This window comes from Malurus melanocephalus, unplaced genomic scaffold (genome assembly GCF_030028575.1).
Source record: "Malurus melanocephalus ecotype Western Australia unplaced genomic scaffold, MMel_1.1 scaffold_955, whole genome shotgun sequence".
NCBI classification, from domain to species: domain Eukaryota; kingdom Metazoa; phylum Chordata; class Aves; order Passeriformes; family Maluridae; genus Malurus; species Malurus melanocephalus.
In genome coordinates this window covers 100,609-123,573 of record NW_026624187.1, presented here as the reverse complement: position 1 = coordinate 123,573, position 22,965 = coordinate 100,609, and the positions used below count along the sequence as shown (strand labels likewise).

General features: G+C 56.0%; 2 protein-coding genes and 3 non-coding genes across 5 annotated transcripts; 4 read left to right on the top strand and 1 right to left on the bottom strand.

Annotated features, from left to right (window-relative positions):
• Positions 1–305: 305 nt before the first annotated feature.
• Positions 306–19,199, bottom strand: LASP1 (LIM and SH3 protein 1). The gene is made up of 7 exons (XM_057386335.1): positions 18,960–19,199; positions 14,239–14,333; positions 7,254–7,338; positions 4,951–5,058; positions 3,068–3,224; positions 2,843–2,937; positions 306–2,726 (listed from the first exon to the last, which is right to left on the bottom strand). The coding sequence occupies exons 1-7, from the start codon at positions 19,026–19,028 to the stop codon at positions 2,553–2,555; spliced, it is 783 nt and encodes a 260-aa protein (XP_057242318.1). The 5' UTR covers positions 19,029–19,199; the 3' UTR covers positions 306–2,552.
• Positions 19,200–19,438: 239 nt separating this feature from the next.
• TRNAC-GCA (transfer RNA cysteine (anticodon GCA)) lies at positions 19,439–19,510 on the top strand. The gene has a single exon. It is a non-coding gene; the product is annotated as a tRNA-Cys (tRNA).
• Positions 19,511–19,710: 200 nt separating this feature from the next.
• TRNAC-GCA (transfer RNA cysteine (anticodon GCA)) lies at positions 19,711–19,782 on the top strand. The gene has a single exon. It is a non-coding gene; the product is annotated as a tRNA-Cys (tRNA).
• Positions 19,783–19,939: 157 nt separating this feature from the next.
• Positions 19,940–21,933, top strand: RPL23 (ribosomal protein L23). The gene is made up of 5 exons (XM_057386343.1): positions 19,940–20,023; positions 20,272–20,355; positions 20,590–20,718; positions 21,310–21,423; positions 21,800–21,933. The coding sequence occupies exons 1-5, from the start codon at positions 20,011–20,013 to the stop codon at positions 21,880–21,882; spliced, it is 423 nt and encodes a 140-aa protein (XP_057242326.1). The 5' UTR covers positions 19,940–20,010; the 3' UTR covers positions 21,883–21,933.
• Positions 20,791–20,924, top strand: LOC130585726 (small nucleolar RNA SNORA21). Its single transcript, XR_008966624.1, has one exon. It is a non-coding gene; the product is annotated as a small nucleolar RNA SNORA21 (small nucleolar RNA).
• Positions 21,934–22,965: the final 1,032 nt, after the last annotated feature.

Below are 22,965 nucleotides of genomic sequence, written 5' to 3'. Positions count from 1 at the left end.
CATCTGCCAGACTTCCCTCCCCCCCCCCCCCCCCTTATTTAAAACGCTGCTGAAAATCCTACTTGCAGAGGCTGAATTCCCAGGGCTCCATAGAAACCAGCAATAGCCTCTTGGCTGCAGTGGGGCTCCAAAACACGTTCTGGAGCTTTCTGGCCGTGCCAAAAGGAAGCCACATCCCAGGAGGATCCCAGTGTGTCCCAGTCTCAGGGGAGCCAGGCAAGATGAAAATCCCAGCTCTGGCAGCCTCCCCTTGTCTTGAGGAAGCTGGAAAGGTGGCAACAATCAAAGACAGCACAATCAGCAGGTAAAAATTAAACTTTTATTTTCAATCCATGTAAACAGGGAGGAGAATCGGTAGGGTTGTTCCATTCCRTGGGKTTTTTTTGGGGGGGGGATTAAAAGGCCAAATAACATTTTTTGTTGTTGTTCATTGGTGGGTGCTCGGCCCAGGAAGGAGGACATGAGGACAGAAAACCCCAATCAAGCAATGGATCCCGAAGAAAACATGTTCTAAGCTTGGCACTGAGACRCAACCAGGGAAGCTGGGATGGACGAGGTCTATTTTACACGTGATGCGAAACAATTCAGCTTTTCATTTTTCTTCCTTTTTTTTTTCCTTTTTCATTTTTTTAAACGCATTTATTTATTTATTTTAAATACAGGTTTAGGTGCTTTTCAGCTATGAAAAAAAAGCAAAAAAGTGCATAAGTTGAGAAAAAAGGCAGAAATCAAGCAGTAAGAGGTTTGTTTCTTATGGCAGGAGGCATGAGAGGGGAGAATTTAGAGACAACGGTTTTGAGAGAGGATTTAAAAAAGGTCTATATACCAAAATGGAATTATTTCATTATTTGGTCCATTAAAAAAAGGGTTTATTCACATTGATGCTCCCCCCATTCCCGTGAAGAATGTGATTAGAGGATTCTGCAGGGAGAGGTGGATCCCACCCTGCCCAACCACCCTGTCCTTGCCCTTGTGCTCCCTGTTTTAGCACCAGCCGGGATTCCCACCCCAGCCATCCCTCCTGGCCTCTCACCRGGATCCCCATCCCTCTGCCCTCATCCCACTGCAGCCAGAATTCCCTTTTCCCACTGGGTCTCTGCCCTGCCTGGACCCACCTTCCCRCTGCCCTTGATCCCACACGCCCAATCCCAGTGCCCAGTGTCCTGAGGAAGGGAGGTGTCTGCAGGGACTGCCCCAAACAGAACCAGGAAATGTCTCAACTCAGCCACCTTTGGTCCCAGTATTCCCGCTTTTCCTTTGYGAATAGCAAAGGCAGCACTTTCCCTCCATGAGCATCCTCTCCCCACAGGGCAGCCTGGTGAGGGTACATCACCCCTGTCCCAAGGTCCTGCTCCTGTGACCCTGCAGAGATTTCCATCCCTCCCTCCCTGCTCAGTTCCAGTTATTCCCCYGACCCTGACCTGCTCTGAGACCCCAGAGGAGAAGGGTACAGGGATGTGCTTTGAGGTTTTGGTCCATGACATGATCCCAGTGGTCCCAAAAGCTGCCACCAGTGCTGGAAGTGAGCGGGGCAGGGCAGCCCAGGGTGTCAGCCATGCCAGGGCCTGGTGCCTGACAGGACAAATCACCCAAAGCCCCCGGGAGGATCCCAGGGTGGTGGCACAGGGGGGTTCCTCCACACCCGGTCCAGTGGAGCCACAGGGATGGAGCTGATCCTGAGGGCTCCCCACACCCTCCCCCAGTGGGTGGGTGGCTCASGAAGGTCCCAAAAACTCGGCAGCGGCAGGAGAAAAGCAGGAAAATCCTGTGTGAGAGGGAGAGGCTTCCCCAGGGGACCCCCAGACCCTGGTCCAGAGGGAGCTGGAGATGCAGAGGGGATTCATCCCTGCTCCAGGGGGGTTCATCCCTGCTCCAGGGAGCTCATCCTGGCTCCAGCCCTCGACCCAGAGCAGCAGCTCCCAGGAAAAGCCCCACGGCTGCTCCATTGCCAGACGGATTGGCACAACCAAAGCCCCAGGCAGGAGCAGCCAAAGCCTCCTCCAGGGCTCACCAGAGCTTGGAATGCCAAGGAGAGAGGTTTTGTCTGAGATTGTAGCTGGCAATGTTTTCCTGCTTTGAAGGGAGCAAAGATTGAATGGGAACTGCGCGGGAAAAGCCGGAAGAAGCCACGGGATGATCCGGAGCTGGAGCCGGCAGAAGCCACAGGACGAGCCGGAGGCGGAGCGGGGCAGGGGGAGGCTCCCAGCCCCTCCCCTTCCCTCCCCTCCCCCACACCGCCCCCAACCCTGCCAGGCCGGGTGGATTTTGTCTCGACGTGGCCTCTCCCTCCCTCCCTCTCTTTTGGCCGGGATCCCGGCGGCAGAGCCAAGGAACAGGAAAACCGCGGCGCTTTGACCCCAGTCCTGCGCGGCCCCTCGGTCCCCACGGGGCTACCACGGAGCAGAAGTGGGGAGAGAAAGCGGGGGCGGCTGCGGACACGGGCGGGAACCGGGACGCCGGGGCGCGGCTCCGACGCCGGAGAGGCGGGGAGGGGACGGGAGGCGCGCGCACGGGGCGGGGTCGCGCGCACGGGCGGGGCTCGGCCCCGGGGCTCAGATGGCCTCCACGTAGTTGGCCGGGAGCATGCCCGTGTCCCCGGTGCGCTCCACCGTGCCGTACATCCAGCCGTCGTCAATCTGCTGCACGTTGACGATGGTATCCCCGTCCTGGAACGACACCTCGTCCTCGTCTGCTGCGTTGTAGTCATAGACAGCGCGGAAACGCTTCTGTGGGGACACAGAGGGGTCATGGTACGGTCCCCGGGSACACAGAGGGGCCACTGGCATTGCTCTGGGGAAAGGCGGGTGGAAAGTGAGGGAATCTGGTGCTGGCCTGTACTCACCCCTGCTCCAGCCGGGACGTTGCGTTGTGTGGAGGCTGGAGCCGCCGGCTCCTTGTAGCCGTAGGATTGGGACGAAAGCGGCTGCTGCTGGTAAACTGCRGAGAGAAGGGTGGATCCATGAACTGGGAAGAGGGGATCCATCTCACTGGAAGAGGGGATCCATCACACTGGGATTTGGGAATGTACCAAAGTCCCTTCCAAGTCAGCAGCAGCTCCCCAGCTCACCTGGCACACAGGGCTGCCCGTGGTGCAGGGGCTGCTGCTGCTGCTCTGCCGCTCTCCGGTAGTTGCTGCTCTCCTGGGAATTGCGGCGCTCTGGCTCGGAGCCMTCACTCGGAACGGGGCCCATCCGGCTCCGCTCAAACTCCTCGTGGTACTTTATCTGCAGCAAGAGGTCAGAACTCATCTCTGGAGCAGCTTCCCTCAGGGAAAAATGGATGAGACCAGGAAACAGCCTCCGGGGAGGTTTGGATGGGAATTAAGGGAAAATTCCTTCACAGGGAGAGGGGGTCAGGGATGCCCAACCCTGGAAGTGTTAAAAACCCATAATGGGGACATGGCTTGGTGGTGACAGCAGTGCTCAGTTGATGGTTAGACTCGGTGACTTTTCCAGTCTAAAGGATTCCAAGATCCTTCACCTCTTTCCAGGGCTTTTTGCCTCCAAGGGCTTGGCATCGGTTCCTCCAGGAATCCTGGGGGGCTTCTCCAGGACCCCCACCCCCCAGACCAGGGGACACCTGCTCCAAGCAGTTTGGGGCATGGGAAAGACGAGTTTTAGTGCCTGCTGGGCTGGAGAGGGGACTCTTTTGGTATGAGATCCAGCCCCAGATTCACCTCCTGAGCCACGGGAACACAGAGCAATATCCCCCTTTGGGAATCCCCCCTGAGCTCCCCCCAATGCCAGGGGACAGAGGGGGCAGGAAGGAAGGGTTATCCCTACCACCGGGGCACCAGGGTGAAAATTAACCCCTTGTTAATGAATTCATTTATCCCGTTGATGAAAGAACTCCCAGCTGTTAATGAGTGCATTCCCACCAGGAAGCACCGGGAGCCTGGGAATGCTGCCTGGTGAAACAGGGATTGACTAAGGGCACAGCCTGGAGTAAGGAGAACCCYGAGGGCAGAACCCCTACCTGGGTTACAGTGGGGACCCCCAGGAGGCCAGGAACAGCTTCAGGATCAGCCTTAGGATCAGGGAACAGCCTCGGGTCAACCCCCAGGTTGTTTCCAGCTCCGTTCCCAGCAGGATTTCCCCACCCGCCCCCAGCACCGAGGATGTTTTGGGGCACAGCCGGGCTGGCCTCACCTTCCCTGCCCCGTTCTTGGCCCTGGAATGGGAACGTYGGCCCAGAGGCGGGTGCTCTGCAGGGCCAGGGGTGGGTTCTGTGTCTCTCCTAAGTGGGTCACGGCCACCCCTAGCTGGCAGGCAGACAACAGGAATGTGCCAGGAAGGGCTGGGAGAGAGAGGGGCCAGGCAGAGCATTTGATGTCCCCATACCCCCCAGATCCTCCCCAAACTGTCCCCAGATACTCCCCAAACCCCTCCGGATGCTGAGCATCCCTGTGATGCCTGTTCATCCCTGAGCTGCATMCCTGTGCATCCCTGTACATCCCTGAGCAKCCTCCTGCTTCTCCATGGCAACGCTCTGGCCTCCACGAGACATCACCACACAAAGCAGGCAGAGAGCAAGAGAGGGACAGAGACCCTCGGGGCCCAGTAAACATCAACCAAGTGCTGCTGTGCGGGTATTGGGATCGGTGCAGGGATGGGGATCCCTCCAGTTCAGGATATTCCATGGATCCAAGAGCTGCCCACATTGGGGTTTTTGGTGCCCCTGGTCCACATCTGTCCCTGGTCCACATCTGTCCCCACCAAATGCCATGTTCTGCTCCCTCCTCCCTTGCCACAGTCACCCAGGATACCCGGAAATGGAGGAGCCAGGAGAGGAGCAGGAGATGCTGATGCAAACAGGCTGGAGGATTATTCCTGCCAGAATTCCAGGATTCTGTGATTCGGGACTGTTTGCCAGCACCTCTTCCAGCCTGCTCCCCTCCCTGACTCCTCCCTGGCCCTGGAGAAGTCACGGCGGGGATGAGAAGCCACTCACGTTGCTGATCTGATCCTGGGTCTTTTTGATCCTCTGCAGCTCCGGGGTATCGGCCACCACACTGAAACCCTTGCCCTTGTTTTTCTCAAACTCCTCCTTGTAGCGGAYCTGGGCACATGGAAGGAAAACCAGATATGAACCCTGGGAAAAGCAGGAGAGCGCAGGACCGGATCCAGCAGTGGCCCCGCACTGTGAAGGGCTTCACCAGAGCTTGGCCTCACTCAGGAGCCCTCCAGGGCACCCGGGGATGGTAAAAACCTCTGGTCTTGGGTTTTCCAGGAGCTCCAGCGCCCAAACACCTTCCCATGCCTGCAGATCCCATTCCTCTTTCAGCAGGAGTTGGGGGTTTGATTTCAGGTTCCTGTGGGGCACCAGCCCTGGTCACCAACCAGGGAGTAGCCGCTTCAGAGGGACCTGTGCCTCTCCAAGGGCATTCCCAGCCAGGGACCTTCAGCCACCTCTGGGAGGGAAAACACCCAGTACAAAACCAGGGGCTGGAGGATGACAAAACACGGCCATCCCTAGTCCTGTCTGCCCAGCCCTGCCATCAGTGYTGCTTCCCATAACACCTGGGAACTGCAAAGCCCCTTTTTCCTTTGCTTTTTGCCTTTTTGAACAGTTTTGAGATCAGTGTGTGTAGCTSTGCACAGAGGGACACAGAGAGCCCAGGCCCAGGTGTGCTCCTGTCCAGATGTCCTCCTGGTCCAGATGTGCTCCACGGCCCAGATGCTGCAAGCCCTGAGCCCTGCAGGACTCTGCTCCAAAGCTCAAACCCARCCGTGGTCATGACAGCTCCCACGAGGAAGAGAACCCAACCCAAACTGGGGACACCAAACCAGTGACACAAACCAGTGACACGAAACCAACAACAAAAAAATCGGTGACACCAAACCAATCACACACAGAGCTGCTGAGCTGGGAGAATTCCAGGCTGGAAAAACAAGGATTCACCAAGTGAGAAGCCAATCCCGGGCAGTTCCTCTGATAAATCCTATAATTTCATTCCCCTAAATCCCACCTTCCTTGGTTTTTCACCCCTCAGATGTTCAGGACAAAGGAATTCAGCCCTAAAAAGCCACCTGGCAGCCTCCCGATGATGATGATGGTAAAAATTAAACAATGAAAATAATTAATCAGTGCCCCACAATTAATTTTCCCAGGGAACCACTCCCTCTGCAGCAGGAAGGAGCCACGGCATGCGCATCCATGCATTATCCAAAGGGAGCCAGAGAAAACCCTTCACACATCATGGCACAGGSACATCAAACCCTCCCCAAGCTGTCACTGGCACAAGGCGACAGTGGCACAGGAGGGACAGGGGTGGCAGCTGCAGGAAGGTCCGTGCCCGAATTCTGCCCAGGAAAGCCTCAGAAAAGGAGCCCAAGGGCGGGAACCTGCAATTTCCCTGCCAGGCGTGGGCTGGGAAGAGCAGCATGTGACCACTGGGGCTGTCACCATGGGGACAATTTTAGCCACACAGGACTCATTATCCAGAGATTTTGGGGACCGGAATGGGAGCTGCCTCCACGGGAACACAAATAGACGGGACAGAGGAGGGACACGGAACTGCTGTGGCCGGGCGTGGCCCTGGCACTGTGTCCCTGTCACCCATCCCTGCAGGTGCCCAGTGTCCCATCCCTGCCATCCCATCCCATCCCTGTCAGTCCATCCCTGCCACCCCATCCCAGAATGTCTGGAGCTTGAGACCATTTCCTCCCATCCTGTTAACTTGGGGAAAAGCTGACCTCCTCTGGCTCCTGTCAGGGAATTTTAAGGAATGAGCAGGTCTTCCCTGAGCCCCTCTCCCAGCTCCCACCAGGCAGGGTGTCCTCCCTGCAATGTGCATTCTTGTCATAACCCCACACTTTCTGCCGTTCTCCTGCAAAACCAACACTTGCATTCCCACTTCCACAGTTCTGAATCCGGAAAAAGGATAAACGGGCCTGGGAGAGGCAGATTCCCCACTCCGGGAGGTCACAGCAGCMAGGAGGGACCCACATCCCAAATCTGCAGCCCAAATCTTCATCCAAAACATGCCTCTCCCTTCCCTGTGGGAGSGATTTGGGAAGCACCAAAGCATCAGGGGAATTGTCAGGGCTGGAAGGGCACTCCCTGGAGATCCCCCTGCCCAAGGTTAATCCAGGAAACTCCAAAAGTCAGACACGCATGGAACTCACAAAACATGGAACCCTCAAACAAAAACACAATGGGAAAAGGTCCGGGGCAGCGGGGTGGGTGTTCCCCATGGGAACTGGGGAATGGGAGTGGCTCAGGGGGGTTTCCCGTGGGAATTTGGGGCTCACCTGGCTCTGGAGCTCGCTCTGCTGCTTCAGGCGCAGGTTCTCAGGTGTGTCGGCCACCATGGTGAAGGATTGCTTCGGGTAGTGTCTGTGGGGGAGGGACACATCAATGACACTATCCTCAGTGGGGGGGACACAATGATGCCACTGTCCCCTGCCCGAGGGGAGGACACATTAACTGCACCAGGACACCCAGGACAGGGAACAGGGGAGAACAGGGGACAGGAAGCTGGGGAGAAACCCAGGGAGAATTTTRGGAGAAAGGAAATACCCAGAACTCCAGCTGGAGGCTGCTCACAGCCCTGTCCAAACTTCCTGAGGCCATTCCCACCTCCAGGAGATGTGGAAAAGAGCACAAGGAGAATCCCTGTATAACAGGGAGTGTTCGGCAGGGAAATGCCCAGCCYTGATCCCAGAGAGCTGCAGGGTTTGGGGTCTCTCAGCTGCCAGGAAGGGGAAAGTCAGTCGCCACCAAAGATTTCCCGCTGAGATTTCCCCCAGCCCATGGCTGCTGCACAGAAATTCTTGTGGTAAAAACCCCTAACAAGGATAAAATTGGATTTTCTGGGAGGGTCCGGAGCTTGCCAGGAGGTTCAGGATGCCAGGAGGACGCTGCAGGGGATACAAGAGAACAGCCTCAGGTTGTGCAAGGGGACGTTTAGGTGGGATTTCTGATTCCCTGGAAGGGCGGGCAGRCACTGGAACAGCAAAGTGGCGAAATAAATCCCTGGAAGTGCCCAGAAATACATGGGGGCAGCTGGGTCCTGCATCCCAGAGGATGCTCCCACCGGATCTGGCCCTGCAGCTGAACTGGGAGCAAGAGGAGCCTTTCCAGCATGGTTGCCACAGAGCCCTTTGCACTCCAGAATTCCCAGTAAAAGCCTCGGCAGGAAACACGGCACACAGCAGATGCAGCTACGGACTGGCACAGCACGGCTGGGGCTGCAGCACAGAGGGGAGGGCACGGTGTGGAAAACACCTCTGGAAAAGAGTCATGGCTTTCCCTCTCACCCCCTTAAAGCAGGATTCCCAGACTGGGAATTGCTCCAAAATCTTCTGAACTGAGCATGGGGTTTTAGGGCAGGAAATCACCAGGGCAGGGGGTGAAAGGACAGCACCGGGCCCATCACCATCCCAGTCACTGAGTGTGGCACCATGGTTGGACTCTGATCTCGAAAGATTTTTCCAGGTGATTCCATGATTCCAGAGGATCCCAGCAAACACCAGAGGAGCAGGGAGCAAACACCAGCAGCAGCATTTTGTGCCCAACCCAAGCGCTGTGGGGAGCTGCTGGCGGAGCTGGGGTTGGATTAATTGGTGAATCTGTGAGAGAAGCCCTGTGGCTCCAGGGACAGCCCCAAGCCTGTCTCCTGCCCCACTTCCTGCTCTCAGCCATCCTAGAGCCCTTCCCAAGCTCCTGGGAAGCCACAGCCAAGGTCAGAGACAATAAAAAGTCACTTGGGGAGCACCGACAGCTCTATCCCTGAGCCTTGAGAAGGTGGGAATAGGACAAAGAGCTCCATCCCTGAGCCTTGGGAAGGTGGGACCGGGTGGRTTTTTAGGTCCCTCCCAACGCAAACCATTCCCAGGATTATGGGAGATCCCAAACCATGAATTCCCCACGGGCAGAGCAGGAAAGGTGCAGGATACACAGAGCATTCACAGCCCTGAGAGCCATCACCTCTGCCCTCTGCCCGGGGCTTTTCCAAATCCAGAGGGCTTTCCCAAATTGCTGAGGCTTTTTGCGGGTTTTTTTACAGGTATCTTACAGATATTCCTGACGCGAACGTCTCCCGGGGAAAGCCGGGCCAGCGCAGGGTGAAGGCTCGCTTGGAGCCGGCCCCGCTCAGGCGCAGCTCGGAGCTCCGGGACCGTCCCGTTGCCATGGCAACCGCATCGCTGCCCCGGGCGCGCTGATAACGCTCGGGAGGAGATCAGAACCCCGGCAGCCTCCTCCGGCGGCTGGGAGGAGGGAAGCGCCAGCCGCAGCCGGGGCTGGGAAGCACAGAAATCCATTCCTGTGGAGCTCGGAGAAGCTGGAAAGCCGTGGGAGGAGGAGGGGAGGAAAATAAAAATAACCTGGAAAAAACAACAACCAGCCTGGCTGGATTGGCAGCAACACCATGTCCTGCTACAGGCTGGCCAGGGAGAGGAGGAGACAGCCAAGAATGGAGCTGAAATTAGGATCCCCTTGGATTTTAGAAAATCTCCCAAGGATTTGAAGCTCCCATCCGCCCCACTTCCAACAGTGTGGGAATCACACATCCCATGCAGCCTCGGCAGTGCCTGTGTCAGTGCAGCTGAGGAAGTGCTCTCCAGGCAAAACTTCCCAGAATAAACAGGAATTCGGGGAATGAACGGTTCCCGTGGGATGCCTGAGCCACCCCCAGCTCCTGCTGCTGCGTGAGGCTGTGGCAGGATCTTGTTCGGGGTGTTTTCCCTGGCGCAGGGGGAAGCTGGATGGGATCCAGATTCCAGTGGGAGTTGGGATTCTTGGAGTTGGTGGCAGGAAGGGCTGTTGTGCCCAGGGTGGGCATGGGAAGCCCTAGCTGCTCCAGCACCAGCCAAACATGGATTATTCCAAAGATAGATGGAGATGAACTTGGAGATCTTGGAGTGGAGCCCACAGAGAGTTGGGTGGGCTTGGCTGGGGCACCTTGAGATCTGTCCTCACTGCTGGAATCCATCCATCCATCCATCCGTCCATCCGTCCATCCGTCCRTCCATCCATCCGTCCAACCGTCCTCTGCTTGACTGAAGCCTGCATACAGGATCTGTGCTGGGGATGGAGCAGGACAATCCCTCCCCAAGCTACAGCTCCACAGGATCCAAGGGGATTGCACCCCTTGGAAAAGCCACCTCTGAATCCAGCAGGAAAAGAGGAAACTGGGGGAGACTCTTCAGGGGCTGCAGCTCCAATGGCTGGGACAGAGACAGGACCCAGGGAATGCTGCAGCTGTGCCCGGGAAGGCTGGATTTTGGGAAAGCTTCTTCATCCAGAGGGTGCTGGGACAGTGGAAAAGGTTCCTCAGGGAATGGGTACGTCCCCAAGGCTGCCAGAACTCCAGGAGTGTTGGCACAATGCTTCCAAGGATGCACAGGATGRAATTTGGGGTGTCTGGGCAGGGCCAGGGGTGATCCTGAATGATCCCTGGGATCCKTCCAGCTCAGGATATTCTCTGATTTCACATGGAACAGTGCATGGAATGGCAGGGCCCACCCTGCTCAGCACCCATCCCCCAAACACACCCCCAAAACCCCTCGCTCTCAGCACACCCAGCGTGGCAGCATCTCCACAGCGGGAAGGGCCCCTTATCATCCCTGGAAATCCCACAGAATCCCAGCTCCTCCTCCYGGGAGAGAAGCCCCAGAGGCCACGGAGCCACCGAGCCAAGCCGAGGCTTTTGTGGCGCTGCGAAATCAGGTCAGCAGTGGCTCCCGCAGCCACAGATCCCGTCTGGCTCCTGCATTAGGAGCGGCTGAACACGGCAATTCCTGGGCCGATGAGAGAGCTGATCCGGCTGGGAGCAGCTCTGGGCTCCTGAGGGACAAGGATCCATCTGCTCCACAGATCCTCTGCGGCCCCATGGACACCCCGGCTTGTCTGGAAAGCCACAAGCAATTCCTGCAACTCCCCAGGCAGGGATCAGAGAGGAAACTTCTCGACGTGGGATGTTGGGAAGCACACGTGGATTCTCCTCCCCACACTGGCACTGGTTTCTGTGGGATCTGTAATTCCCACCTTCCCAGCCACAGAACAGGAAAGGGCCTTGGAGCAATCCCAGTTCCAGAATCTCCCAGCACTCACACCCCATCCCCTCCCAGTCCTGCCCTACAAGTGGCATTTCTCCCCCAAAAAACCTACCGTCTCAAGAAGCCATCACAAGAAGCCAAGCTCCCTTTGGAGCTTTTCCCAAGCTGGGAACAAGGCTGAATTCTCCTGGAACACACTCAAAAATCCCTGAAAGCACAGCCTGGCATGGTCCAGCTGCTCTCCAGCATCAACTGAGGTAATCGGAGAGCTCCAGCACCAGGCCCTGCCTCTCCAGCATGGCCCAGCACCAAGTCTGATCCCCAAGCAAGGCCAAAAATCCCCACGGATGACGGGTGAGCCAACAGGGCTTGAAAAAACCTCCAGAGCTCCAGGTGTTGCTTAACTGAGGCTTTAAACCATGGGGCTTTGGTAGATTGAGCCATCAAGGGGCAACCCTGAGTGGGAACAGCCTTTGTCCCTGCAGCTGGATCAGGGATGCAGGAGAGACTCAGGAGAGAGAAATTCGGAGGAGACACTCGGGAGACATCTGGGAAAGATTCGGGAGAGATTCAAGAAAGATTTGAGAAAGATTTGACAGACATTCAGGAAATATTCTGGAGAGATTCCAGAGAGAAGAGCTCAACAAATGAAGCAGTTGGCTGAGCTCTGCCAGGAGGCTCAGAGGTCACATCCTGCCTTTCCAAGAGCTCTTGGATTGCTGGCTCTGCACGGAAAAGGTGGGATTTTAACAGCCAGGGAGGGTTTGGGCATTATCAGGAAGGAGTTTGGGTCTGGGCATTATCAGGAAGGCATTATAAGGAGTTTGGCAGTGGCGACACCACTGAGTCAAAGGGRAGGAATCTCAGCCCCAAATCTGTATCCCCCGGCAACATTGCAGGACATTCTGGATGCAATTTTCCTGCCAGGGAAGCAGCTCCAAGAGGAAAAGCAGATGSCACTTTCAGGGAGCCAAGAAGGGGTTGGGGTGTGGGACGGACACCGGCCCCTGGGCCACAGTGCCATTCGCACACGCCGGCACCAGGAACCGGCCCCAAAGCTGCTCCCAGATTTACAGCTGGGGGAATGCCTGAGCTGGAGGAAGCCCAGCCCTCTTCCTCCCGCTCTCCTGGAGAAAGAAACTTGGGAATTTGGCGGGGAGCCACGGTTGGAATGAGTGGAGCCTGTGCCGGGGCACACTCAGAAAAGCAGGATTCCCTGCCAGGATAAACACTGCCTTTCCACCCCCTTCTTCAGGGGTGGAGGGCACTGTCCCTCCACTCCAATTCCAGAAAAAAAGGAAATTTGGGAAGGGTGGACTCCTCCCACTGTCTCTCCAACTCCAGCAAAAGCAAAATTCAGAAATTCAGAGCTCTCCCTGCCCCATATCCTCAGCCAGGCACATGTCACCCGGAGTTTCGGATTTCCCGGGATACTCCTGGGAGCAGCTGGCAGGGAACCGACCCCAAACCCAAGCCCGGAGCTTTTCCTTCTCCCCACATCCTGGCATTGATGCCCCATGGAAAATCCCGTGCTCCAGCTGCTCCCACTTCCCTCTGCCCTTCAGACAAGGAAAAATGGGAAGAACAAAGCATTTGGGGCCATTCCTGTGCTCAATCCCAGCCATCCCCAGGCACCCCGGGGCTGGGAAGGGTTAAAGTATCAAAGGCAGCCCTGGGAGAGGGGGGAGAGAAACTGAGATGGGTCGAGGCTGCACAGACTCCTTGGAATGTCAGGAATTTTCCATTATTATCCCGCTTCCCTTCCAGCAGCCTGCAGGGAGAGCGCAAGCAAAGGACCCCAAGTCCCACRGTCCATGGGGGAAAGATTTGGGATCAGGACCCTCCAGAGTGCTCGGGGATCTCAGMTCAGCCAGGCTGGACCCTCCCCCGTGGGGGGCTGAGGTCCCTGCACTACCCAAAACCCCAAATCCTCCATCTCACAGCCTACCTGCCTCAGGACACACATTTTCCCCTCACAGGATTCCAGAAATTCCCCCAAAAGGAATTTCTGGAGTTCCTTTCTTTTGAGGGGTTTTTCTCCACAAAAGCTCAAGCTCCAGTGATGCTGTCACCCCACAGAAAAAAAACCAATTTATTTCCAGCCACTAATTCGGTATTTTCCAACCCATTTGCACCCTGTGCTCTGGGTGAGATCCCAAAAAATGCCATTCCCTGCCAAAATGGGAATGCTGCCAGACTCCTCTCACTCTGGCAGAAATCATGGACTTCGGACGAGCCACAGTCACCACCAACACCCAACCTTCCACGCTCCCACAGAAGCCACAGAAGGGGCAGGGCTTGGCCAAGGTCTGCTCCTATCACTTCACTTTTCTGTGGAACTCACCAGGGAAAGCAAATTCAGATAAAATTTGGGATGTTGGGAAGAAATTCTGCCCTGTGAGGGCAGGAAGGCCCTGGTCCAGGTTAATCCACCCCTGGAAGTGACCAAGGCCGGGCTGGAGCACCCTGGGATAGTGGGAAGTGCTCCCATGGGATTGGATGAGAATTAAGGTCCCTTCCCACCCAAACCATCCTGGAATTCTGTGATTTCAACACCCATCCCACAGGGATGCAGCCATGATCAGCATTTTTAGGGGAAAGAGCACCCTGTTCCAGTGCTAGTCAGGTTAATTACATTAATTAAAATCTCTAATTTTCCTTCTAAGGACTGCCAGGTGCTTTTGGGATCTTAAGGAACATTTTGGGTCTGCAGAGCTTGAGATGAGCAGGGGAAAGGGAGCACAACTCAACAGTCCTTGAGAAGGGGGGAAAAAGTTAGAAGGGAACATCCAGGGCTCAGGAAGAGATGGAAAGTAGCAGGGAAAAAGGGCAGAAAAAAGGGGTCGGGGTAAAAAAGGGAGCAGGGGGAAAAAAGGGACGGTGGAAAGGGTCAGGCAGCTGATTTAACACCGGACTTGACTGGGGGGAGGCAAGCCCTGGTTTAATACCAGCATTAACTGTTTCAGTACTGGAACTAACCAGAGGTGTGAGCCCCGGTTTAACAGCTACACTAACCAGTTTCATACCAGAACTAACCAGGGTGAAGCTCCTCCRGCCAAGCCTTCACCTCCCTCCCAAAACCACCTTGAAGCAGCAAGGAAAGAGCTCCTGCCGATATCAGGGTGTCCTGCACTGCCCATTCTGGGGAGATAACCGGTGTTTGAGAGAGGAACAGCCTGGAAATCCCGACGCAAATCCCACAGGAACCGCCCACACCCTCGCGAGCAGCACTCACGCGTTGCAGTATGGCTTCTTCTCGTAGCCCTTGTAGTTCTTCATGTTCAGGGTCATTTTGCACGTCTCGCAGTGGAAACACGATTTGTGCCAGAACTGAAACGCAAACCAGTACCCATCAGCAACAGGGATGCCAGAAACAGCCCCCATCCTGCTGGAATCCCAAAATTCCCACCTGGGATGGCAGTGGTGGCACCTGTGACCCTGGAAAAACCTGATTTTTTTTTTATTTTAATTTTTAAAATATATTTTTATTACTTTTATATATTTTTTATTTTGTTTTTTTCATGTATAAAATTTTTATCTAATACTAAAGCCTGACTAATTCAGGATAAAATTCAACCTCTCCCAATCTTCCCAAGGCATTTATTCCAGCAGGGGAGAGATCCTGCTCCCACAACTCCAAGAATTCGTGGATGGGAGAATCCTTCTCCAAGTGACCTCTCAGCACAGGGAACTGCTATGTTTTGAGGCTTCAAAGTCAGTGCTTTGGGGTTTTTTTGGGGCCGTTTGCCCAGTGCCAGCCAGAAAAACAGGTGAGGTGAGGCTGCCTTGGCCCAGGAGGAAAACGTTTTTCCTGGAAAGCAAACACAGACCCAAGAGTGAAGGCACAGACCCAAAAATCCAGACTGCGACTCCACAGCTTAGGCTGTGACACCCTGCAAACCCTAAAAGAAGCGTTTCAGGGCTCATATTTAGGGCTCTCTGAAAGGAATTATTCCCACTTGGYACTGAGCCAGCGCCAGGTGGGAAAGAGCCTGGGAAGAGCAGTTTAGAGCTGCTCCTGAGTAATTCCAGGTTGGATTTGATGATCTGGGAGGACTTTTCCAGCCAAAATGATCCTGATTTTGTGATTTTGAGGCCCTTCAGCCCTGCGTGGTCCAAGTTAAATGTCCTGCCGGTCTCCCAGATTCCCGACTCTGTGTTGCCATGAGAATCTGAGGGGTCTGGTGGGAATTCCCAGGGCCCAGAGCAGAATCCTGGAATTTCCTCCTGGGCAGGAACACAGGGGAAGCCCAGTGGGGACAGCACCTTCCGGTCAGTCAGTCCTGCCCTGGGGTGGCTCCTYCTCCATCACCCCACCCCCAGCTCCCAAAATCCGGGAAAACTCTGCCCATAGCCCAATTAGCAGCTCCCAGCACTAATTAGGGGACAGACACAGGCGACACCCATACTTTTAACCCTCCACCAGCAAACCCTCCCGCGTTCCAATTCCCCACTCCGGGACCAACGGGAATCCCCGTTCCCGCCGGGATCCGAGCACTGGGGCCACCTGCCCGGGGTGCCACACCCCGTGCACAAATACCACCGCGCTCCGGGGACCTGACTCAGCCCGGGAGGAAAACTTTTTCCTCTTCTGAGCAAGGAAATCGTTTCTGCTCCTCCCCTCTGGTCATACGAGCTCCTCCCACGCTCGAAGCCAACAGGGTTTTGCTCCTCCAGCCCTTTCCCGAGGGGTTTTCCCCTTTCCCAGCTTTTGGGCCGCTGAAGGATGGATTAACATCTGGATCCCAAGCTTTTCGGGTTTGTTGGAAGTCGTAGCCTGGTTCCTTTGGGGTATTAACAGCCCTTTCCAACAGCAAGGCCAGCACCCATCTGCAGGGATGGACTGACAGCCAGCCCCATTCCAGAGCCTTCTCCTCATGGAATTCCCAGCTCCCAGGTGGATCCCTTTCCATGACGATGCTCCCAGGCAGGCTCTGCTCCTATMCAGGAGCATTCCCGGTCCATTCCTGCCCCAGTTCCCTTTAGGAATTGCTCAGCAGTGAGCTGGGCTGCCCATGGAGTGTTTTCTCAATCCTCAAGCCTTGCTGCCACCATGCTCTGTGTCACAGCGACAGAATTTGGGCTGGATCCACCAAATCTAAGGCAGTGCCGGGAGGAGCTGGAGCATGGCTGGACACAGGGGACCAGCAGTTATTTTGGTTCCCAGGAACGCTCTGCTCGCCACAGAGAAAGAGGACAAGCTCCACACGGGGTTTTAGAGGAGCACAAGTGCCCTGTGCTTCCCAATTTGCTTCCCAATTCTGAGCTTGGAGCKCCCCAAAGGCCTGGAGGTGATCCCGGGTGCTCCCAGATCCCGGCAGGCTGGCATAGGGTGGCCATCCTGGAAAACTGTTCTGGGAGCGATGGACCCCCTGGAGCAACCTCGCCCTCCCAGCAGAGCCAGGGACGGAGCTCAGAGCAACAGGGGTGGCATCAATTTATGGGATGGGGAAGGACACTGAAGACGATCCAGTCCTTTTGGGGACACCTCCCACTGTCTCAGGGTGCTCCAAGCCCCATCCAGGCTGGCGTAGGACAATTCCAGGGATGGGACAGCCACAGCTTCTCTGGACCCACCAGGCAAAGCCGTCGCCCCCATCTGGAGTAAATCCTGCATCTAGGGGTAACCCTGCCCCCGGGGCAAACCCCAAACCTGGGGCAAACCCCAAACCTGGAGCCAACTCCACTGGAGACCCTGGGATTAGGAGACAGCACCAGGAGGGACCCCTGGCCTAGAGCCAAAGCCCTGGTGAGGCTCAGGGAGAGCCCAGCCCAGCCCTCCCTGCATGGGCTCCGCAGCTGCCCCGGCGTCACTTCCCCAGCGGAAACCAGAGCTGGCAGCAGCACCTTCCCCATGGGGGCAGGGACAGCGATGTCCCCAAAGCCACTCAAAGCCAGCCAGGGCAGGCCAAGGAGCAGAGACAGCAACGTGACCCAGAGACCCCAGTGCCACCCGGGACAGGGCCAGGGACAGCAACGTCCCCAGAGCTACCCGGGGCAGGGACAGATCAGGGCTGTGGGCAGGCAGTCACACTCCTCTGCTGCTGCTCCTGGTGAAAAAACCGAGTTTTCTGTAAATCAATCTGTCCCCGTTCCAGGACAAAGCAGGCCCTTCCCAGGCACCCAAGCTGTGGCTGTCCCTTCCYRGCRCAGCTCCCGCACACACAACCTGGCCGCCCTTCGGACCCGGCTCCACAAAGAGCAGGGACCGAGGCGCTCCAAGGGCCTGCCCGTGCTTTTATGGGAAGTGGGTCAGCTCTCTGGCAAATCCTGGGAAAAGGGGAGCCGGAGGTGTTCTGGGGTGGGGTGAACCATGCCACGAGCTGACCGTAACACAGTTTTTAGGAAGAGGAAGTGGGTGAGGAACCCGAGGACAAGATGGTGACTGCAGGTTCCAGCTGCTTCCCAACAGCTGGAATTCACTGTCTTCTGCCTGATTCCCAACAGCCAGAATCCACCATCACCTGGTACTCATGGACACACAGAGCCTGGGCAGGAGGGAGCCATGAGTCACCCCTCCTTCCCTGCCAATGATCCACATTCCTGGGATTTCCTCTTCCCTCCCGACTATCCTCAATCCTGACACTCCCCTTCCCTTCCTATTACCCCCAATCCCAAACCCTCTTTCCCATCCTATTATCCCCAATCCCAGTACCTCTTTTCCCTTCCTATTATTCCCAAACCTAGCACCCCCTTTCCTATTATCCACAATCTCAAAGCCCCCCTCTTCTGCCCATTATCCATAATCCCTTTTCCCTTCCTATTCTCCTCAATCCCGACATCCAGCAGCTCCCGAGCCCACAGCCACTTGCTGCCCCCAAATCCCAGGACTCTGGGGTGACAGTTGGGCTCTGAGCCATTCCCRGCCTCAGGAAGAAGCATCATCCCTTAAAAATGCAAGCAAAAGGGTCTGTCGGAGCTCAGGAATGCCGCTGGAGAGCGGAGTGTCCTTCCAGTTACTTTTTTTAGTCCCTAAACTGGTTGTCCCAAAAGCCTGGGAGAGAAGGGGGAGGAGAATAGCCTCAGCTTTCCGGGAATAAAGAAAATCCCATGGGAATAGCATGGGAATGGAGACGCGGCACTACCTTCCCCAGGTTCCACCACGGCATTAGGGTTGAGGGGAAAATACTCCCAAAAAAGGGATGCTCCAGGTTACAGGAGGCAGCCCCGGGGCACGGGGACAGGATTTTGGAACAGGGTGCAAGATCTGACACCAAAAAAAGAAAAAAAAAAAAAGAAAAAAAAAGGGGGAAAAAGCTGGATAATGGAAACCAGATGATGTTCCCGGGAAAGCGTTAACTATTGCTTTCCTTGGGCCTCCACGCGGATGTGCGGCCTTCCAGTTGGAAATATTAAAATAAATACAAATACTTAATACCGGAGGAAAAGCTAGGGACGCTGCCGGAGACCCCCGCGCAAAGGGGCTCCATTCTTGTCCCCTCCGGGGTGACATCTGTGCGGGACCCTCGGGACAATGGGGTCTCGTAGGACCCCCCGGACACGGGTGGGAAAGATGGAGAAATCTCCGGGAAAAGTGGGTTGGGAGTGGGAAGTGTGGAACAGAGATCCCTGGGAAGTGGGGGGCAYCACATTCCCTGGAATCCCCCCAGGGCTGGGAGGAGCGCGGGGGACCCACGGGACAATGGGGTTCCCACTGCAAGGGGACCCCAAGGATTCAGCGCGAAAACCTCTCCGAGAAAAAGGGGTTTCGAGTGGGAAGCGCAGAGAAATTCCCAGGAAAAGGGCGGGGGGAAAGGCGCGTCCACAAGGAAGTGCCACTCGCGAAGGGCGAGAAGAGCGGAGGAGATCCCCCAAGACAACGGGATCCCGTGAAAATACCCCCGGGAATGAGGGGGGGAGGGGGGGGAGAGTGAAACCATCCCATCCAGCGGCGATCCTACAGGAAAAATCCCAAATCCTTGTCCCGCTACCCACGTGCGACCCTCCCAAACTCACCTTATCCAAGCAGTTCACCTTCTCCGTGGGATATACGATCTTCCCGCAGCGCGCACAGTTGGGATTCATGGCTGAAAACTCGCGCGGAGGAAGGGGGGGGGAGGAAAAAAAAACACTCCCACCCTCCTACTCCTCCGCCGCGACTGCTGCTTCCTCTTCTTCCTCTGAGCCGCCGCCCGCGATGTCGCGACTTTAAATAGTCGGGAAGGGGGAGGTGACGGTGGGAAAAAGGAAAGTGGGAAGGACCACGGGAGCAGGGCGTGCACCAACGCCTGCGCGCACACACGTAATACGCATGCAAACCGGGTGCGCCCACCCCGGAACGCGGGGCGGAGCTGAAACACCCCTAAAAAGGGCTTAAAACACAAAAAGAAAGAACACAAAAAAATTTACGTTGAGAGCACAATGAGATTCGAACCAGGAACGTTCAGGTCGCCAGAGCTCGTAGTAGGGACCCCCAGCAAACGATGCGGCCCGATGGGGGTATAGCTCAGTGGTAGAGCATTTGACTGCAGATCAAGAGGTCCCTGGTTCAAATCCGGGTGCCCCCTCTTTTTAAACTTTTTACCCATTTTTTTCGGKTTTTTTTGTCGATATTCCCGAAGGGGGATGAGGCGGCAAGGTCTCACTTGCACGTACGCGTGGTTGCCCTTCCACGCACGGACGCCRAACAGGGACCGCGCAAGCGTGGAGTGAGCGGGAACTGATACCCAGGGAGGGAACTAATGCCCGGGGAGGACTTCGAGCAAGTGGGGGTATAGCTCAGTGGCAGAGCATTTGACTGCAGATCAAGAGGTCCCCGGTTCAAATCCGGGTGCCCCCTARTTTTGCTGCTCTTTATTTCCTTTCCCTTTTGTTAAAGTCTTCTTGCCCTCGTTTCTCTTTCCGTCACCGCCGCCCTCCCGCCCGGTGCTCCCGGCGCTCCCGGCGCTCCCGGGTGTTCCCGGTACCGGTGAGGGTGCCGCGTTTCCCGCCGCGGCTAGGGGGAGCCGCGCGCTCCGAGGCGGGGCGGGMGCGTCACGTGACGTCCACCGCCTCTTCCGGCGCCAAGATGTCGAAGCGAGGTGAGGCGGGCTTTCTTCTTCGCAACCATCTGGCTCCATCCGCCGCCATCCGGYGCTCCCGTGGCCGCTCCGGCGGAGCGGAGACCCGGGGAGAGGCGCCTGAGCCCGGGAGAGAGCGGATGTCGGGGGTGAWGTCGCCGCCGCCCTCCCCGAGAGGCTCAGGCCCGGGGCCGCGGGGCGGGCTCCGCGCTGGCCGCGGCCGCTTCGTGAGGCAGTACTGCGGTCTTAACGTTCTTCTCGACCCGCAGGACGCGGAGGTTCGTCCGGGGCCAAGTTCCGCATCTCCCTGGGACTCCCGGTGGGGGCTGTGATCAATTGCGCCGATAACACTGGTGAGTGCGAGGCTGGGATCGGGGGGGCAGCGGGAAGGAGCCCTCTGGGAACCCCTCGGGAAAGGATCCCGGAGTAACGCAGAGGGCGAAGAGTTAAATCCCAACCCCCCGGATTTCCTTCTGGAAACGCTCGCCGGGCCTGTGGCAGTGGCAGCGCTGTTGGGTGTCCCTGCAGCGGGATACGGGACTCTGTCCGCGGCTATTCCGGAATTACRCCGACGCCACTCTCCGCAGGGGCCAAGAATCTCTACATCATCTCCGTGAAGGGCATCAAGGGCCGACTGAACCGGCTGCCTGCGGCCGGCGTGGGGGACATGGTGATGGCCACGGTGAAGAAGGGCAAGCCGGAGCTGAGGAAGAAGGGTGAGTAGCGCCATTCCTCTCCTGAAATGTGGTGGAAATCGGGCACGGAGTCCCTGCAGATTCGCCTCCACCCCCCTTCTGTAAAGCACTCGTTGGGTCCGTGCCGTGGCTCAGGGAGTTGTCGTGGAAGGGCAGAGCAAAGRCACCGCTTTTGGGTGAAGTGGCAGCTCCTGGTGCTGTTGATTTCAATCAGTGGTGGGACATCGGGGCTGGYGATCTGTGACTGGGTCGGGTGGGAAGTGATCTTAAATCCCATCCAATTCCACCCTCTGGCATGAGTTTGCTCCTGGTCCAGAGGAATTTTTGCTGAATATTGTTTGTGAATTGATAATTTAATTCAAAATAAAGGTGGAAAAGTGGGAAAACCTTGGATTTTCCAAGTGTGGGTGCTGCTGCAGGTGTTTCATGGTAGTTTCAAGGGGACTCTTGACTACAAACTAACTTTCCCTGGTGAAACACCACCAATATGAGGCGCAAAACAAAAAAAAAAAACACCCCAAATCTGTGTCCTGGATTTGATGCTGTACTTCCTGTGGGATCTCTCTGAGAATGTATGTTTATCCTGAAGCATGTGACACTTTCTCTTCCCAGTGCACCCGGCGGTGGTGATCCGGCAGCGGAAATCCTACAGGAGAAAAGATGGGGTGTTCCTGTACTTTGAGGACAATGCAGGGGTGATTGTAAATAACAAAGGAGAAATGAAAGGTGAGGATGGGAATTGTGTGAGGGTGGGAATTGTGTTCCACTGGGAACACCAAAGGTTGGCAGTGCCACAGGGCTGAGCAAATCTCAGGCAAAGGATCCAGAGTGGGATTTTGAGTGGGAAATGCTGCTCTGATCCGTCTGTGACCTCTAAATCACCAAATTCCAGGATGCTTTGGGCTGGAYGGGAGCTTGAAGCTCATCTCATCCCACCCCTGCCATGGGCAGGGATACTTCCCACTATCCCAGACTGCTCCAAGCTGCCTCCAGCCTRGCCTGGAACACTTCAGGGATCCAGGGGCAGCCACAGTTTCCCTGGAAAACCCATTCCAGCCTCCCAGGGAAAAACTAACACTGTGGTGTTGTCCCTGTTTTCCAGGCTCAGCCATCACAGGCCCCGTGGCCAAGGAATGTGCGGATCTATGGCCCAGGATCGCCTCCAACGCCGGGAGCATTGCCTGACCCTAATCCTGGGCCTAGCCGCGGACACAAAATAAAAGTCATTGTACCAAGCCTGTGGTGTTTTTCTTCCAAATAGGAGCAGGATTGTGGTGGGAAGCCTTTTCATGGAGCTCTGTGGGTGCTCCAGCAGGAAAATGGGATTAGAGAATTTTCCAAGCCTCCTTTTCAGGCAGGTTCATGAAAAATACCTGAAAGGGRATTGCCCTGGAATGGCCCAAATTTTAGTGATCCTGAATTGATCTGTTGTCTCATGGCAGCTCAGAGGGGTCTGTGGCAGCTCTGCCTTTGTGCCAGACCTCCCTGAATTGCGGAATTCCTGGAATTTTCTTCTGGAATGGGCAGTTTGAGTGCTATGGGGTAATTTTAACTATTTGGGGTAAAATAGTGACTGAAGCTGAGCTGAGCCTCAAGCTACAGAACTTGTGCTGGGCAGTGGGATCTGGGAAATGTACCTTGGCTCTTGCTGGTACATGGGGAGGCCAATGCTGTCACTGGTGGAAATGTTCTCCTTTCCTTCATGCACATTTGGGGCATTTTAGGGGGAATGAGGTGGGAATTCATTACCAGGATCATGGGGAAAGCCCTGGGGTGGGGTTTGGAGMAGAGGGAGGGCAGTGAGGGAGGCCTGGATGTGCCAGGTGGGGCTGGGAGCAGCTGGAATGTGGCCACCTGGTCCTAGAATGTGTCAGAGCCATGTCAGTGGTGACAAAAAGCTTCACCTGGCCACCACATTCATGTGGGGGCATAACTCATGGGGAGAGCRTTTGACTGTAGGTCAAGAGGTTCCTGGTTCAACTCCAGGTGCACCTTCTTTTGCTGGAATTTTGGGGGTTTGGTCAACGGAATGTCATCTCAGCCTCTTCTGCTAATTCTTTTCTGTTGCAGAGATGAAGGCAAGGGGAAAATGTCAGAGACTGCACGGCAGTTCAGAGCGCTCAGGGAATGGGGAGGGGAGGAGGGAAAGGGGAAAGGAAAGGGAAGGGAAGGGAAGGAAAGGAAAGGAAAGGAAAGGAAAGGAAAGGAAAGGAAAGGAAAGGAAAGGAAAGGAAAGGAAAGGAAAGGAAAGGAAAGGAAAGGAAAGGA

Excerpts from the sequence above, each read along its gene's own strand:
- RPL23 (XM_057386343.1), top strand. Across the intron at positions 20,719-21,309 it reads GCCGGAGCTGAGGAAGAAGG|TGCACCCGGCGGTGGTGATC; the intron begins GTGAGTAGCGCC and ends TTCTCTTCCCAG. Across the intron at positions 21,424-21,799 it reads TAACAAAGGAGAAATGAAAG|GCTCAGCCATCACAGGCCCC; the intron begins GTGAGGATGGGA and ends CCTGTTTTCCAG.